The sequence below is a fragment of the Dermacentor albipictus genome, chromosome 5, assembly GCF_038994185.2.
Source record: "Dermacentor albipictus isolate Rhodes 1998 colony chromosome 5, USDA_Dalb.pri_finalv2, whole genome shotgun sequence".
In the NCBI taxonomy this organism is placed as follows: domain Eukaryota; kingdom Metazoa; phylum Arthropoda; class Arachnida; order Ixodida; family Ixodidae; genus Dermacentor; species Dermacentor albipictus.
In genome coordinates this window covers 58,892,520-58,909,935 of record NC_091825.1, presented here as the reverse complement: position 1 = coordinate 58,909,935, position 17,416 = coordinate 58,892,520, and the positions used below count along the sequence as shown (strand labels likewise).

General features: G+C 45.7%; 1 protein-coding gene across 5 annotated transcripts in view; it reads right to left on the bottom strand.

Moving 5' to 3' along the window:
• LOC135911199 (endothelin-converting enzyme 1-like) overlaps window positions 1-17,416 on the bottom strand; it is a 70,375-nt gene that overhangs the window by 41,603 nt on the left and 11,356 nt on the right. For 4 of the 5 annotated variants that reach the window (XM_065443393.2, XM_065443394.2, XM_065443395.2 and 1 more), the window contains one exon: window positions 5,659-6,047. In XM_065443393.2, coding sequence (XP_065299465.2) covers window positions 5,659-6,047 — 389 coding nt within the window. Of the gene's footprint in view, window positions 1-5,658; window positions 6,048-7,414; window positions 7,546-17,416 lie in introns of those variants that run through there. The other variant, XM_070538404.1, reaches the window with a different exon arrangement.

The window sequence follows — 17,416 nt, the reverse complement described above, 5'->3', positions numbered from 1 at the left end:
TCGCGGGAGGTGTTCTGATCGGGCATGGTTGTGTATAAGACTGTAGAGATATTGCTTCTGTTTCGTTCTGGTGGGTTGAGTGGCCAGGAGTGCGCGTATGAGGTGCCAGGTACTCTTCGTGCTCAGAGTCTCCTGTAGCTTGTCACAGAAAGCGTGCCTGTTCTCGCTAGAATAGCAGCTTGGGCTTGTTGGTTTTCCATCCTGCTAGTAACAGCGCAAAATGTAGACAAGAGACGAGACAGGAAGACACCACAAGTGCTGTTACTAGCAGGATGGAAAACCAACAAGCCCAAGCTGCTATTCTAGCGAAATACAGCGCTTGTGGTGTCTTCCTGTCTCGTCTCTTGTCTACATTTTGCGCTGTTACTAGCAGGGTGCCTGTTCTGCCTGACAAGGTGGTCCGCATAGTCTTGAGCCTGCTTGGTAAGGACAGCGATGTGAGTTTTTAGCTTTCTGTTAACCTTTTCTCACTTCCATCTCTTTGGGAGGCCACTTATGGGCTCCCAGAGATGGAGGAGGTGCGCGTCGAGCGCGGGTGTATCGGCATGGAGTTGTATGATCTTGGTGTGACGTTCTGCTGTGTTTAATACATTTTCGAGCCACTCGTCAATGTCAGTTGTGCTTGCTCCGGAATCTAGCTTGTCCATAAAGAATTTCCATTCGGTAAGCCGTGCAATTCCGGTCTTGGTCTGTCTACGGGTGTGTGCTACATCTAACTCGAGGATATGGTGATGGCACCTAAGGTTTCCTGCAGTCTACTCCACTCTGCCCAAGGGGCGTCCGCCGTAAAGGTAAGATCGGGGTTGGTGTCCCTGCAGACGCTGCTTCGAATTCTCGTCATCTGGAGAGGATCATTCAAGAGGGTGAGTCTGTTTCTGGGCGACATCGTGCACTGTAGCGCCGTTCTTTGTGGTGGTGTGATGGACCCATACCCTGGGCCCTCAGTCCCCAGCAGCTGTGAAGCAACTGACCACGGCGGCGGTCAGACCTGCGACGCAGCAGAGGGTGCTATGAATCCCTGGCTCCGGACAGGCCGCCATTGGAATATGAACCTGGCAACGTTTAACGCTAGAACGCTATCTAGTGAGGCGAGTCTAGCAGTACTATTGGAGGAATTAGAGGGCAGTAAATTGGATATAATAGGGCTCAGTGAACTTAGGAGGCCATAAGAAGCATATACAGTGCTAAAAAGTGGGCACGTCCTGTGCTACAGGGGCTTAGCGGAGAGACGAGAACTAGGAGTCGGATTCCTGATTAATAAGAATATAGCTGGTAACATACAGGAATTCTGTAGCATTAACGAGAGGGTGGCAGGTCTTGCCGTGAAACGTAATAAGAGGTACAAAATGAAGGTTGTACAGGTCTACGCCCCTACATCCAGTCATGATGACCAGGAAGTCGAAAGCTTCTATGAAGACGTGGAATTGGCGATGTGTAGAGTGAAAACAAAATACGTTATACCAATGGCTGACTTTAATGCCAAGGTAGGCAAGAGGCAGGCTGGAGACAAGGCAGTCGGGGAATATGGCATATGCACTAGGAATACCAGGGGAGAGTTATTAGTAGAGTTTGCGGAACAGAATAATATGCGGATAATGGATACCTTCTTCCGCAAGCGGGATAGCCGAAAGTGGACCTGGAGGAGCCCGAACGGTGAGACTAGAAATGACATAGACTTCATACTCTGCGCTAACCCTGGCATCATACAAGATGTGGACGTGCTCGGCAAGGTGCACTGCAGTGACCACAGGATGATAAGAACTCGAATTAGCCTAGACCTTAGGAGGGAACGGAAGAAACTGGTACATAAGAAGCCGATAAATGAGCCGTAAGAGGGAAAATACAGGAATTCCAGATCAAGCTACAGAACAGGTATCCGGCTTTAACTCAGGAATAGGACCTTAGTGTTGAAGCAATGAACGACAATCTTGTGGGCACCATTAAGGAGTGTGCAATGGAAGTCGGTGGTAACTCCGTTAGGCAGGATGCCAGTAAACTATCGCAGGAGACGAAAGATCTGATCAAGAAACGCCAATGAATGAAAGCCTCTAACCCTACAGCTTGAATAGAACTGGGAGAACTTTCGTAGGTTATCAACAAGCGTAAGAAAGCTGACATAAGGAAGTATAGTATGGATAGAATTGAACATGCTCTCAGGAACGGAGGAAGCCTAAAAGCAGTGAAGAATAAACTAGGAATTGGCAAGAACCAGATGTATGCGTTAAGAGACAAAGCCGGCAATATCATTACTGATATGGATGAGATAGTTCAAGTGGCTGACGACTTCTATAGAGATTTATACAGTACCAATGGCACCCACGACGATAATGGAAGAGAGAATAGTCTAGAGGAATTCGAAATCCCACTGGTAACGCTGGGAGAAGTAAAGAAAGCGTTGGGAGATATGCAAAGGGGGAAGGCAGCTGGGGAGGATCAGGTAACAGCAGATTTGTTGAAGAATGGTGGACAGGTTGTTCTAGACAAACTGGCCACCCTGTATACGCAATGCCTCATGACCTCGAGCCTACCGGAATCTTGGAAGAACGCTAACATAATCCTACTCCATAAGGAAGCGGATGCCAAAGACTTGAAAAATTAAAGACCGATAAGCTTACTGTCAGTTGCCTACAAACTATTTACCAAGGTAACGGCAAACAGAATCAGGAACACCTTAGACTTCTGTCAAGCAAAGGACCAGGCAGGATTCCGTAAGGGCTACTCAACAATAGACCATATTCACACTATCAATCAGGTGAGAGAGAAATGTGCGGAATAAAACCAACCCATATATATAGCTTTCATTGATTACGAGAAAGCATTTCGTTCTGTCAAAACTCAGCAGTCATGGAGGCTATACGGAACCAGGGTGTAGATGAGCCGTATGTAAAAATACTGAAAGATATCTATAGCGGCTGCACAGCCACCATAGTCCTCCATAAAGAATGCAACAAAATCCCAATAAAGAAAGGCGTCAGGCAGGGAGATACGATCTCTCCAATGCTATTCACAGCGTGTTTACAGGAGGTATTCAGAGACCTGGATTGGGAAGAATTGGGCATAAAAGGTAATGGAGAATGCCATGGTAACTTGCGATTCGCTGATGATAGTGCCTTGCTTAGTAACTCAGGGGACCAATCGCAATGGGTGCTCACTGATCTGGAAAGGCAAAGCAGAAGAGTGAGTCTAAAAATTATTCTGCAGAAAACTAAAGTAATGTTGCAGAGTCCCGGAAGGGAACAGCAATTTACAATAGTTAGAGAGGCACTGGAAGTAGTAAGGGAATACATCTACTTAGGGCAGGTAGTGACGGCAGATGCGGATCATGAGACGGAAATAATCAGAAGAATAAGAATGGGCTGGGGTGCGTTTGGCAGGCATTCTCAGATCATGAACGGCGGGTTGCCATTATCCCGCAAGAGAAAAGTGTATAATAGCTGTGTCTTACAAGTACTTACCTATGGGGCAGAAACCTGGAGGCTTACGAAAAGGGTTCTACTCAAATTGAGGACGATGCAACGAGCTATGGAAAGAAGAATGATAGGTGTAACGTTAAGGGATAAGAAAAGAGCAGATTGGGTGAGGGAACAAATGCGAGGTGATGACATCTTAGTTGAAATCAAGAAAATGAAATGGGCATGGGCAGGACATGTTATGAGGAGGGTAGATAACCGATGGTCATTAAGGGTTACGGAGTGGATTCCAAGCGAAGGGTAGCGTAGCATGGGGTGGCAGAAAGTTAGGTGGGCGGATGAGATTGAGAAGTTTGCAGGGACGACATGGCCACAATTAGTACATGACCGGGGTTGTTGGAGAAGTATGGGAGAGGCCTTTGCCCTGCAGTGGGCGTAACTAGGCTGATGATGATGATGATGATGATGATAGCCCCATGCTGTGTGCGAGGCGTTGAAGTCTGCCACTATGATGAGTTGGTGTGCGTTCGCGGATTTCCTGATTTCTCGCACAATGGGATCGAATTCCGGTAGCTGGTCGCGAGGCGGGCTGTACACGCTGGTGAAGAATAGGTTTTTCTGCGTCTATCGTTCCAGTAAAACCTCGATCAAGGTGTGTTCTGTCTGGGTGTTCTCTACGTCGTGTTTTTGGGATGTGAGAGTTTTTTTTCACCAGAATGGCAGTTCGTCAGGTTTGTGCTTATTTGGCGTATCCTTGCAGTCGGACGTTCTGCGTGTTGCCTTCTTGTAGTGCTATGGCGTCGGGTTGAGTCAGCTTGACGAATTCGTGTAGGTTGGCATGTCGAGGGCGGTATGATCGACATTTCCATCGCCATATGCGTATAGTTGAATGCTTGTTCTTTGCCTTGTGGTTAGGGGTCGCCATCGTCGATTGAGTTGAATTCTCGTCGGCCATCGCGAGCGGGCGAGACCGGGCGAGAGTCGCTGCGGCTGTTCGCTTGTGTTTTCTTCCTAGTCGTGGGACGCGAATTGTCGAACTGTGCTTTGGTGATGCACTTGTTCCTTACATGCGCGATTAAATTGTTGAGCTGTGGCGCGATCCCATCGATTTTGGCGTTTAACGTTTCGATTTTGTTTTCGAAGGTAGCGGCTATTTCATCGACTGCTGACTGGACAGTTTTTGCCATTGTGGGGTGTATGTTCTTCATAAAGGCTTCTTGAATTATCAGGCACCTTGCATGTATTATGGATTCAACTTCGGCCTTGGTCAACATCGTTCCCGATTATCTGTTTATGTTTTCGAGCTCCTGGCATTTTTGATGCAGCTCGTCTGTGAGTTCTTGTTGTTCCTTGCATTTTTGAAGCAGTGTATCGTTCAGCTCTTGCTGTTTCTGTTGTTTGCGGAGCAGCTTGTCTGTGAGGTTTTGCGAGCTTTGCAGTTGGTTCAGCTGATTCTGCCGCTTGATCTACTGGTTCTGCTGTTTGTTTTCTAGGACCCGCATGACTGAGGCTTCGGCTGATGCATCCAAGCTGCTCGTACCACCAGAGTCGCTCGAGCCGCTTACCGCGTCGGCGTAGCTCGCGCACTTCACTGAGCAGGAGCGAGAGTGGGAACGTGAGCGCGAAGCACTTCGCAGTGTTGGTTTCGAGCTGCTGCGTCTGGGGGAGCTGCTCGCACTGCAACTGCTCGAGCTGGTGGCCGAGCAGCGTCAAATATTTTTTTTTTAAATATCGAGCACACAAGGATTTTTACCGAAAGCAGAGGAAAGCTTGTTTTGGTAGAGAAAAGAAATGACGACGTGATGGTGAGTGGCGGAAATAGGCACAGCTGAACCTACTCGCATGACTAAACAATTCGCGCTTTAGTTAAAAAAAAAATCATCAGGCATGGCAGCAGTAATGCGCTTATTGCATGCGAGAGATTTCGCCTTTCAAGGTCTCGCTAGTAACTCTAGTCGCCGCAAAGGGGCGCATAGTCCTCGCATCTTTGCGGGCGGGCACTTAATCGCTATGCTGTAATACGCGTTGTAAGAGGTGAACACATTTAGAGCATATGCATTACCGGTTAAACAATCTATCGCTTTACATGGATTCTAAGAAGCACAATGGCTCTCTGTGAGTGTGTCTGTTCTTTTTTATTATTTCTGTATTTGCGCCTGATTTCGGAGGAACGGTGCAGTGAATCGAAATGCCTACAAGTTCACCGCTGACGCCAAGTGCGGCGACTCATCTCTCCCTGAGCACGCACCTGATCACGACGTCGCAGCTGTGGAAGAAAGCGGCGCCGATCTGCGCAGCCGTCCGTGGGTGGGACAGTGAGGCGCTCGCGGAGCGCGCGAACCGCGACAGCCTGGAGAGCGCGGAATCCAGCATGCTGAGGTGCACGCTGAGTACGTTGTGCTCCGTCCAGCCCGAGCACACGAAGCGCGTAAAGCTGTCGCACGGGTCGGCAGACGTGTTCATGGACTGCAGCAGCCTCTCGGCGTACTGCATGCACGAGTGGCTGCGACACAGTTCGGGCGGCCTCGGCTGCGGCGTCAGGAGCATCACGACCGCGACGACGAGGCCCAGGACAAGCACGGTGACCACAACGCGCACCAGAAGATAGAACACCATCTTGCGGAACGGTTCCTTGCCCTGGGCACGCGGCAGCCGATGGAGCGAGCGCTTCACTGAGCAGAGCATCAGCGTAAACGGGAGAAGGGTGCATCGCTTGCAAACGGAGCCACAGAACACGAAATCCAAGCAAGGTGATCCCAAGGCGTCTTGTGACGATCTTGATTTCTTCCTGCTTGTCCTTCGTATTCTCTGGCGCCTCTCCAATGCCGTGACAAGCCGACTATACCGACAATATATCTCCTTCTTGAACGAGTTGTTTGATATCTGTTGAACCACTGCAGCGCAGTTGAAGCGAACGCAAAGAGCAGAGGAATGAATTCCGCGGGGGGCACAGGATGTGCGAAGCGCAGCAAGCTTTGGAGGTTTTTCATATGACAAAACGACGCACTGCTTTTGTCAGCGTCAAGTCTATGTGCCTATGTTCGAGCGAGATTCGGTTTTTCAATTTTTTTTGATATGCTGAACTTGTGCGCCTGCACATTGTTGCTTAGGGTTTTTTTGCTTGGCTGATGAACTCAAGTAAGTCAGTTGTGACGCTATAGCGGCCGTGGTGCCCGCTCCTCTATTCTTTGCGTGCGTTTTGGTTGTGCTATAATGCTTCACGAGAACAGCAATATGGGTTGAATATTACACAAGAGTTTATGCTGAATGATGCTTGGGTGGCGGCGCAAATGCAGGAAACAGGACAAAGTAACATGCGACGGAGGCAGCAGTTATACAGCAGTGAAGGATTATGGTCCTTGTAGAACAAGCAATTAAAAACATGCAAAAACTAGACAAAGAAAAGTAAAAGCTAAGTGAAACAATCTAAAAGCCACATCATCCCATTTACCCCGCGCACACGCCCGAGCATTCCAAAGCACCAGAGTTCTGGTGGAAAGAGCGATGAATTGTTTGCTGATACACACGATAACCTGTCGTGCTATTTGCATTGCTTGAAAAAGACTAAAATAGTTAAGCCGAAGAAATGAACTAGGGTTTCTTGAAACCGCAAGGTGGAAAAGAGTTCGACACGGTGACAATCGTTATTGCACATGACCTTGTCTCCATGGCCGACCAGAAATTCAGCTCCTTTATTGACAGGCTGACAGGCGTGCTGACGCACTCCCCTTCACTTTTGCTGCACCTTCAGTTTCGTTGCAACGGTGGTGCCATCTATCACGGCTACGGTGAAAACACATGTGTAAGTAACTAAATAAGTAAGTTATCCTGATCCCTTTTGAGTGAGGGCAGGCGCTGGTGAACGCTACAGGAGATGTTGAAAGCACGAAAAGGAAAGAAAGTAAGGCTTAGAAAGTAAGGAGAGAAAGAACATAAAACACAGTTTTTCACAGTCACAGTCTTTAAGGCCGTCTGGCTGGTATTCCTCCAGGTTTTCAGCTCACCTGCGAGTTGTTGCCACTGTTCTAGCCGGTTGTTCTCTCGGCGCGTGCAGTTCGGTCCTTCCCGGTGAGACCAGTCAGCGCCCGGCTCTTGGCCAGCGGGCATGATCGGGTAACTGCGGGAAGCCTCGGACATTGCTGTAGCACGTGGAGAAGGGTTTCTTCTGGTGCACCGCACAAGCGGCTCGTCGAATCCACGCCGAATAGTTCGTCGCGGCGTTGGTTTGTTAGGAGAGCGTCAGTGCGGGCTTGAAACAGCAGTGCGTTGCTTGTATGTTCTCGGTATTGCGGCGATGGGCATGGTTGCCGCTTGTGGTAGGTGATATAGTGGCAGACCTTGCTTTTTTGCCGCTGTTTTGCGCCGCATCGTTTTTTCAGTATCATAGATTTCTTTGATGACTGCATTGCGCCACTCTGCTTCTGTCTTAGTATCGCGGTGTTTTGAATTTTGACTGCATTTCTTGTCTAGGGACGTGTATTTCCGAATCAAAGCCATCTTGATGGTTTTGTGTCTCAGCTGTAGATACATTCTGCGACTGCAATTTGAATGTGCTATGAATTTGAGTCTGTCGGCGTATTGTAATTTCGACCTCCCCTTCCTTGCTTCGTAGGTTGACCAGTACACTTCCCCGCTTACTGCTGCGTTTGCAGTGACTATGCTGCCCCCTAGCAGCCAGCGGCCTAGTTCTGTTGGGTGACGCGCCAGACATTTTATGGTTTCACTGGAGTGGGCCAGCACATCTTCTGCGTATGTTGTTCCTGGTACTGTTACACCCTTCCACAGTGTGTGTCCGACAATGTGTGGGATGTATGAATGCCTGGCCAAGTGCGAGATGTGGCCTGTGAGGCGATTACTTTTTTTACTAATGCATTTTGGTGTGGATGCAGAAAATTTGGTTGATCGATGAGAGTTAGGCCGAGGTATTTGTATTCCGATGTTTCTTTGATGAGGTTCCCTTGGAGGGTGAATTCATCGCCAGTGTTACTTGCATTTATTCACATCCACAGTGTGTTTTGTCAGTGTTTAATCTTTGCTGCTCGTTTTCTGCAACTTGGGAACAAATGTCGTGCTGGTGTTGGAGGTCAGCTGCTGATTGTGCTAGCAGGACAATATCGTCAGTGAACGGAAGACATGAAATTTTGATGCATAGTTCTTGCTTGTCAGTTGTTATCGTGGTCAGGCGGAGGCCTGGTCCCCCATTTTCTAATGTTTGGAGGAGTTGTGTGATGTATATGTTGAATAACGTTGGGGACGGCGGGTATCCTTTTTTTAGTCCTATCTTTTGCTCGAATTTCTTCGACCATAGTTCTTGTACTTTGTACAATACTGCGCAATCTGTGTGGAGGTTCTTGAGGAGGTCTATGCTCCTACAATTTAGTCCGATGCTCAGTAGTTTTTGTCAAAGCCTCGAGTGGGGAACACTGTCATGGGCTCTTTTTATATCAAGAAAAGCGAGATATAGCGCTGATTTTTCCTTATTTTTAATCTCCATACCCTTACAAAAATGACTTTAGACTCTCTATAGAAAGTCTATATACTTTTTATAGACTTTTATTGCTTTATATAGATTTGGATTTTTGCTGATACAAAGTCTATAGACTGTCTATAGACGAAAGCTGATAAAGTTTCTATTTCTTTTTGTCTGTTCGCATTCTACAGACAGTCTATAGAAAAAAGCCGAAATTATGTTCGCTTCTTTTTCGTCTCATTTCCCACAACAGACACCTATAGACGACAGTCGACACAGTCTCTATTTATTTTTGTCTATTGTTTGTAGACTTTCTGTAGACGAAAGTCAGTAGGATTCCTATTTCTTTTTATCTATTTGCAGTCTATAGATGGTTTATAAAAAATCGATAAGGTGTTTCTTTTTTGTCTACTTCCCTCTATAGACTATCTATAAATAAAAGTCAATACTGCCTCTATTTTTCTCTATTATTTGTCTATAGACTTTCTATGGACAAAAGTCGATAAGAGTTCTATTTCTTTTTCTCTATTCGCAGTCTATAGAAAAAAGTTGATACGGTGTTTCTTTATTTTTTGAGTACTTCCTCTCTCTACACTTCTTACAGAGGAAAGTCTATACAGCCTCAATTTATTTTTCTCTATTATTTGTCTATAGACTTTCTATAGAATAACGTTGATAATACTTTTATTTCTTTTTGTCTATTTGCAGTCTCTAGACGGTGTATAGAAAAAAAGTCCATAAAGATTTTTTTTGTCTTGTTCACCTCTATATACTACCTACAGACGAAAGTCGATACAGTCCATTTATTTTTGTCTATTCGCATTCTATAGACGGTCTATAGAAAAAAGTAGTTATGGTGTTTCGTGTTTGTCTACCGCCCCTCTATAGACTACCTATAGACAAAAGTCAATACAGTCTCTATTTATTGTTGTTCATTCTTCTTCTTTATTCTGTCTATAGACGCGAGTCGATAAGGTGTATATTTCTTCTTGTCTATTCCCACTCTACATATGTCTGCAAACAGGCACATGCATACATTCACGTACGCACACAGGCACAGACACAGACACAGACACACACACACACACACACACACACACACACACACACACACACACACACATATATATATATATATATATATTCCTGCGTGACTGGCCGCTCGAGTCCCATTGCGTGTACTCGCGGGCTTCTTCACGCTCGGAAAAACACTTCTATGGAGCACGCGTTGAACACAAAACTGTATCGGGAGTTTATAATGTTGCTTTACAATGTTATCAATTAGAAGTTTCATCGAATTAAAATAATCGAGAAATTAATTAACACTATTTACCTAATCAGGGGAATGCAAAAAAATAATCTGAGTGTCTCCAAGCGATGCCAAACATCATTACCTTGGTTCTCTCCAGCTACGTCGCACATGCATATCTTAAAACATGGCTTAAATTAAGTGAAACACCCCGTATACTTCTTTGTAAGTCGAATTATTTTCCGCGGTTTCCTATATCACCGCCGGTGAAGGCCACAGTGTGGGACGTCACCAAAGGTCCTGTTAACTTGCGCGAACAGCCCGTATACCGATTGTGGTAAGGCGTGAGATGAAGTACAGAACAGCCGATAGTGTAAAATTCTTATTGCTTCAGGTTTGCAAGACGTCTATAGATTGACAATAGACAAACAACTTTACTCTGGGCCCAACCAGTGTACGCTGTAACCAAGCGCCTGCATGTACCGGTGAATAATACGGAGCTGCGTTTGATATAAGCCACTGAAGTTGTACACAGCTGAGATTGCTGTAGAGCCTATTTGTAGACATTAGTACACACATAGTGTGTACCTCCGCATATGTTGACTACATGATATGATCTACGTAGTCGTTCTCGGCAATCCCAAGACAGTGTTCACAGTTGTCACAGCATCACTTTTGTGGCAGTAGAATAAAGAAAGCAAAACGCCGATCCAATTATGATAATCGATGTTATGAAGTTAACTTCAGCTACGAGTGGATTCCAAACAGGCATCAAGTTAACAGCGCAGAGACTTATAACGTTGTAGCTGACAACGCGGACTCTGTGAGTGTGCGATGAACCAATGTCGCGCATGTGGTGTGCGCGTTGTGTGTCGTCCGATTCTCAGATACTTTTCACATTGTCTTCATATCTCGGCTGCATTACTAACATCGGGCGGTTTTTGTTGACCGATATACTGCACTATACACTTATCAAAGTTTCTCATTCACTTAAAATATGTTCCAAACTCTCTGAGTCCACGCAGTATTTCGCCGGTGGTATGCCTGCGCAGCCACGCATATGAGTACCTCAATGCTGCACCGATTGCTTTGACCTCTCATCGGAACGGAAAATTAGCAGAAACATACGTGCGGGCATCACATTTGGTGGTACGCTGGAAGATATGCTACAAATGCGCTGTATTACTCATCGTCGCTGGCGATAATGCGTCTGAAGCGTCTGAAGGGTCCTGTAACGGCTTTTACAAACAGCACATTCATCCATCCACACGATAACCCACAGCGTTAGTAATACAACCTGCCAGAGCATTTCTTTCGTCCATGAAAAAGATGAAAAATGGAAAAGAAAAGCAACCCATTCCGGTGCACATGGCGCGCAGAGAGAGAGAGAGAGAGACAAAAAAAGAAAAAGGCGTCTCCACAATCAATCTTATTGTTTTCACAATCACTTCAAGGGGGGAAGGTCGTTCCCGTGCACAAAACAGGTAATGCTGATTCACCTCTTAATTATCGGCCCATTTCATTAACAAGTATTCCCTGCAAAATCCCGGAACACGTCATTTAGTCCTAAATCATGCAATTCTTAGATTCCAATAACTTCTTTCATCCGTCACAGCATGGTTTCCGTAAGGGTTTCTCGTGCGAGACTCAACTAGCCATTTTTCTTCATGACATTCACGCCAACCTTGATATTAATCTACAAACTGACGCCATCTTCTCAGATTTCACGAAGGCGTTCGATAATGTACCTCACCAACGCTTGCTTAGACTTTCCCAGTTAAACCTACATCCAGACATCATCGCGTGGATTAACGAATTCCTCACGCATCGCTCTCAGTCTGTGTTCATTATTAACCAATCCTCCAACCCGCTCCCAGTCCCCTCTGGCGTCCCGCAGGGTTCCGTACTCGGTCATTGTTGGTCCTCATTTATATTAACGACTTACCGCAGTGCGTATCTTGTCATATCCGCTTGTTCACTGATGATTGCGTTATTTATCGTTCGGTAATTAACCCTTCTGACCAAGAATCCCTTCAGCCAAACCTAAACCTCGTGCTAAACTGGTGTTCGCAGTGGATGATGACAATCAACCCTAACAAATGTAAGTACGTCTCTTTTCACCACCGTCGCAACCCTCTTGTTTTTGAATATACCGTTTCTAACTCCCCGGTTGACCTTGTCCAGTCTTACAAATACTTAGGTATCACCACTTCTGATGACTTATCTTGGCGACTGCACGTAACTAACCAAATATCATCAGCTAATAGAACATTAGGTTGCTGAAAACGTCGCCTGAGGGAAGCCCCTCAACACGTCAAACTACAAGCATACATATGACTTATCAGAACTAAACTGGAATACGCATCGCCCATCTGGAACCCTCATCAAGCATATATAACAAATCCCATCGAAGCTGTACAAAACCGAGCTACCAGATTTATTCACTCTTCATACTCATGCGACGTTAGCATATCATCTCTAAAATTACAATCATGTTTGTGTGATCTTTCTGCTCGCCGTCGCATTGCCAGTCTTGTTTTGTATCACAAGTTTTTTTATTCGCCCCTAAGACAACAACCATACATCTGCGCACCCCCACCACGCAGATCCCTTCGCATCGGTCACCTTCTTCAACCTTTGCGTCCACGAGCCCGTACTACTACCTTCATGAACTCATTTTTTTCACAAGCAGCAACTGACTGGAACGGCCTTCCCCACCGTGTCGCTGCCATAACCTGTCCATCCACATTTTCGACTTCTGTGAACGCCTGCATCTTGTAAACCCCACCCATTATGTAACATCCCGAAAGAGGTCTTTAAGGAAAATAAAGTGATGTGATGTGATGTGAAGTGGATCCCATCTGGCTTAAAACCACCGCACCTGCTCACTTCCCTGTTTGCATCGACAACCTTGAAGCATTTCTGTCGGCTCATTTTCCAAATTGCCTCATTAGCAGCTACTAGGGGTCTTTGTACGTGACTGTCACTTACAGGCACCTGCGGCACCGTGCACACCACGATCTGCAGCTGAGTGGATAGCTCATGGAAGTCGACCACCCCCTTCGCTACGCGCTAGGCTAATCCTGCTACTTTCCTGTTTAGGATGTCATTTAGCCCACCTGCTACTATGACAAGGTTGCGCACGTGGGCATTATCCGCGAGCTTTTCTTTTGCTCGAACCATGACAGAATCCAGTATCCGAGCTGGAAATGTCCGTGCCGCCACTCTTTTATCGCCTTTCACCCTCTCCACAATTCCTTTTGCGCACCTAGCCAGGTTTGATTCACCGGCGATTATCACAATCTTACTCTCCCTACTTTCCTTTGTACTTTTCCGCGTGATTCCGACTCGAGAAGGGGCATTCTCCCCTGGGCTCCTGCTTTTTCCGCGTGGCAGCCTCAAGGTAGGCGCCGCTCTTTCCAGATAACCCTTCATCCCGTTACGCGCATTCCGCGTACTTTGTTGGCACTCCCTCTCCTGTCGCGTCGGGGGTCTGCGTTCCATTGTCACGCAGATTCTCGTTCACAATGGCGGCCCTGTTCAGCTTTTCCTAGGCTGCTTTGTCTCTTTTCTACTACATTCCGTGCATCACGCACCCTTTTTAGCTCATTTTGAGCTCTTGCACCTGTTAAGCTCTCCCTGGAAAGGCTCCAGTTTCTGCAACCTAGTATCGACAGCACAGTGTGTGCCGGTGGATTCCATACTCTCTCCATTCTCCCCCGTCTCATCTGCCTTCAGGCTCCCTCTGCGCACTGCCTGCTTTCCCGACTTTCTGGACATGTATACCAGGGCTTTTTGCAAATACTATAATGCTATAATAATGCTACTAGTGATGCAAATACTATAATACTATATGTATGCAAAGCACGTGCCTTTTAGCAAAAACGGATTGGCACAGGATATAAATCCTCAAAATGTCAAAATGTCGCAAAGCAACTCTCACCACTGTTTCAAAAGCTATCAATGCCGCGGAAACCGAAGTTATGACACGCTCTCGCACGCGCTCAACCACGAGGTCATGCTCTCACTTTCCTACCAAAACACGCACAGTAAAACCACTAGTAGCTATTAGTCTTGGCACATCGGAGGTACCATTTAAAGACTACAAACACTCAACCTCCCACCCGCCTGAACGTGTTGAAGCACACGGCGCGAAAGGACGCTCTTACGATCCTGAAAAACCAATGTACACGAAACACACCCGGGCACCCGAAACACGAGATACAAAGAAAAGCAAGAAAGAAAAAGAAAACCACCCAGTTTCTATTTAAAGGCAAAAAAAGAACTCTTGCTATATAAGTGCCTTTTTTCTTCACACTCGAACTATTGTTAGTGTGGGGAAACACGACATCCAACAACCTAGAGCCTATTCACTTACTACAGCAAAAAATTCTACGACATACATATATGCTCCCTACACTGCATCGTCAATACCTTCCTTCATGAACACCGGTGTAATTCCAGTGTATAATCTGTACAAGCATCGATTAAGTCACGTCTATAAAGCCAAAGTCTATAGGAATATTTTTATTCTGCATAAGCTCGCCCAACTGTAAACTAGAGCACCAAATTATATCACAAGACACTTCGAAGACTGGACAGTACCGACACCACGGTCAAGCTATGGGAAACAGTGCCTGAGGTATACATTACTCACACTTCTAAATTATTACAATTCGGTTCGTTTCAATCTTTTCTCTTCGACTCTCCGTGAGCTCCAGCTGATGTATGTGATTGTTTTGTAACACTTGTGTGACCACTTTATGTGTATTTTTCAATTGACGCTCTTCGTGACATTTAGTAAGTAGTATGGGCCATATTATGTATGTACGGTATACATGTGTATATTATGAATGAATGAAAGAATGTGATGCTGCCTCTTCCCAAATGAGGGATGGTACACTTGTCAAGCTGTCCAATGGACAGCTCTTTTTCTACCACCCCCCATTTGTACCTTACAAGGTCTGTACCTTACAAGATGGAAGCAAACGTTCATTTCATTTCATTTCAAAAACAGCAACACGCATGCACAAAAACTTGTGATTTCGTCGCCGCCACGGAGTCCCGAAAAGCACGTCCATTCGCCTCAATATCCGAAAACGAAAACCGACTCCAAGTAATTGATCGCCATCTAGCGGCCGCGCCCAGAAACAGCCGATCCAGGTACAGCCATGAAGCGAAAGACGTTCTCCTATTATGGTATACCTTGTGTGCGTCGTACTTCTCAAATTGTCATGATGCCATGGCGCACATACCAGAAAAAATTAAACGTTTGGCAAAAGAAAAATTTCCAATGTGCCGGTTATGCGTATGATCGCGATAAAATGACAACTATGTATGATTTCATCATTTCTCCTAAAATGCAGATCACGCACATCAGAAAGCGATATGTGTTAGAAGCTTGTGTATTGGGCAATCAAAGGTGACACCATGCTTGCTTGTTCAAAACATTTGACTCGGGAAGACTTCCTTATTCCCAGAGAGTATACCATTGCTTTCCTTTCATATATTTTTGCTATCGTGCAAGTGTTTGAAATCGCAGAGCTCGCATTCATTCAGGAAGGAGGTTTAATGAATTATGGTAGTGTACGCTTATGATTCATTTGGTTATTTCGGTTTGTTAGTTCAGTTTGCAGCGTCAGTTTTAGTGTTATTAATGCAGTAGCCATATTCTCGCTAATACTGTTTGGCCCGCACACAGTAGAAGACATGATAGCTACCTTGAAAGGTCTGAAATTGGTCATGACACATGGTATATGGCGTGAGGTAGCATCGTTTTGATATCAGGCTTTAGTTGAGCGGTGTAACCATAAGGTGCTGTTTCCTCATTCAACGCAGTAATTTCGCTGTTTATTTATTCGCAAGAAATTTAGAAACAACTTCAAACAGTGCTCATTCCAGCTTTGGAACATTCAACCTGTGTAGAGCACCGGTACTTCGCATTCCAGCTGTGTGCACGCAGCTAAATTCCGTACAATCGTTTAAACTCGTCTCCAAGCCACATATTTGCGCGATTCAGGGTAAATTGGTTGAAACGAACACCCTCGACAAATTTGGGAAACCTGCTAGAAGAAACCTGAGTTGTTTCTATTGTTTGGTATTCACTTATCGCGTTTCACCAAGGTTTGCGGGTGGCTGCCATGTTTCGGAGCCCGGTCCCCACGTCTAAGACTGCGTACTCCGAGCACAAACAAGCACCGGTCATCTGACGCAAGCGACCTTATCATAGGCATCAGCTATCTAAAAAGAAAGCTGCACCAAACTCGCAAACAGAACTCTCATTTGTTCTTATCCCAAGACACAATCACCAGGTACAGTATTTCAAGCTCGTCTGATCAGTGAACAATCTGTACATTTACTTCCTGAAAGCACGAGAAACGGTACTGCACATTATATTGGTGGATGTTAAGTGATATAGTTAACGTGAGTCACAGTGCGCAGCTGCTTGAAGTACGAGAAGATTCAACTATCGTAGCGTGTCTGTATGGTGGTGGGGGGGGGGGGGGTGCAGCAACCACACATTTTTCGGAGAGGCCCGCTACGCACAATCGCTTTGTTCTTTAACCTTCTTCTTGCTTGAAAGGCTATTATTACTTAAATAAATCGGATGCGCCTAGCTAGGCTGGCCGCATGTTTGCACGCACGGCACAACTCTTTCCGCAGATTCGTCGCTGAAATCCTTGAGATCAATAAAAATAATGTGACCTGCAGCAAGAACCCTTTCGGCTTAAACGAAGGACCTCGATTCGACACCACAAACGAGAAACCTCAGTTCAGAACCAAGTGAAAGAGACGCCGTGACCGTGGTCGTAGCCATCTTTGTTTATTTCAACAGCGTTGCCAGCACAAGTGACCAATTCTTGTGTTTGCAATAGGCGGCAATCCATGTTGCGCCGGCGTTAAAGCTAGCTCTAACTCACAGATTATTTTAAAAACCCAAGGGAAAGCAGAAGTCGCTTTTCTCGGCAACCACTGCACCAGATTAAGATGTTTGTTGCGTCTAAAAGAAAATAAACTCTAGTCACTGTAAAAAGTGAATGTTTTATTAGGGGCGTATGGCTTCAAAAATAAGTTGTTGGAATTCGCATGATTTGCAAAACGAACTATGAAGTCTAGAAAGACGTAACTGAAAAATTAAAAAAAAATGATTTGAACATCTTCTAAATTTTGCCTCATGGCACCTTCTAAAGCGGACCAAGTTGATGTACTGTGCGCCGCTCTGGAGACCGCCATTACGTGAGAACAACTCTTGCACAACTCATGTAAACATTTTAACAAATTCGCGTA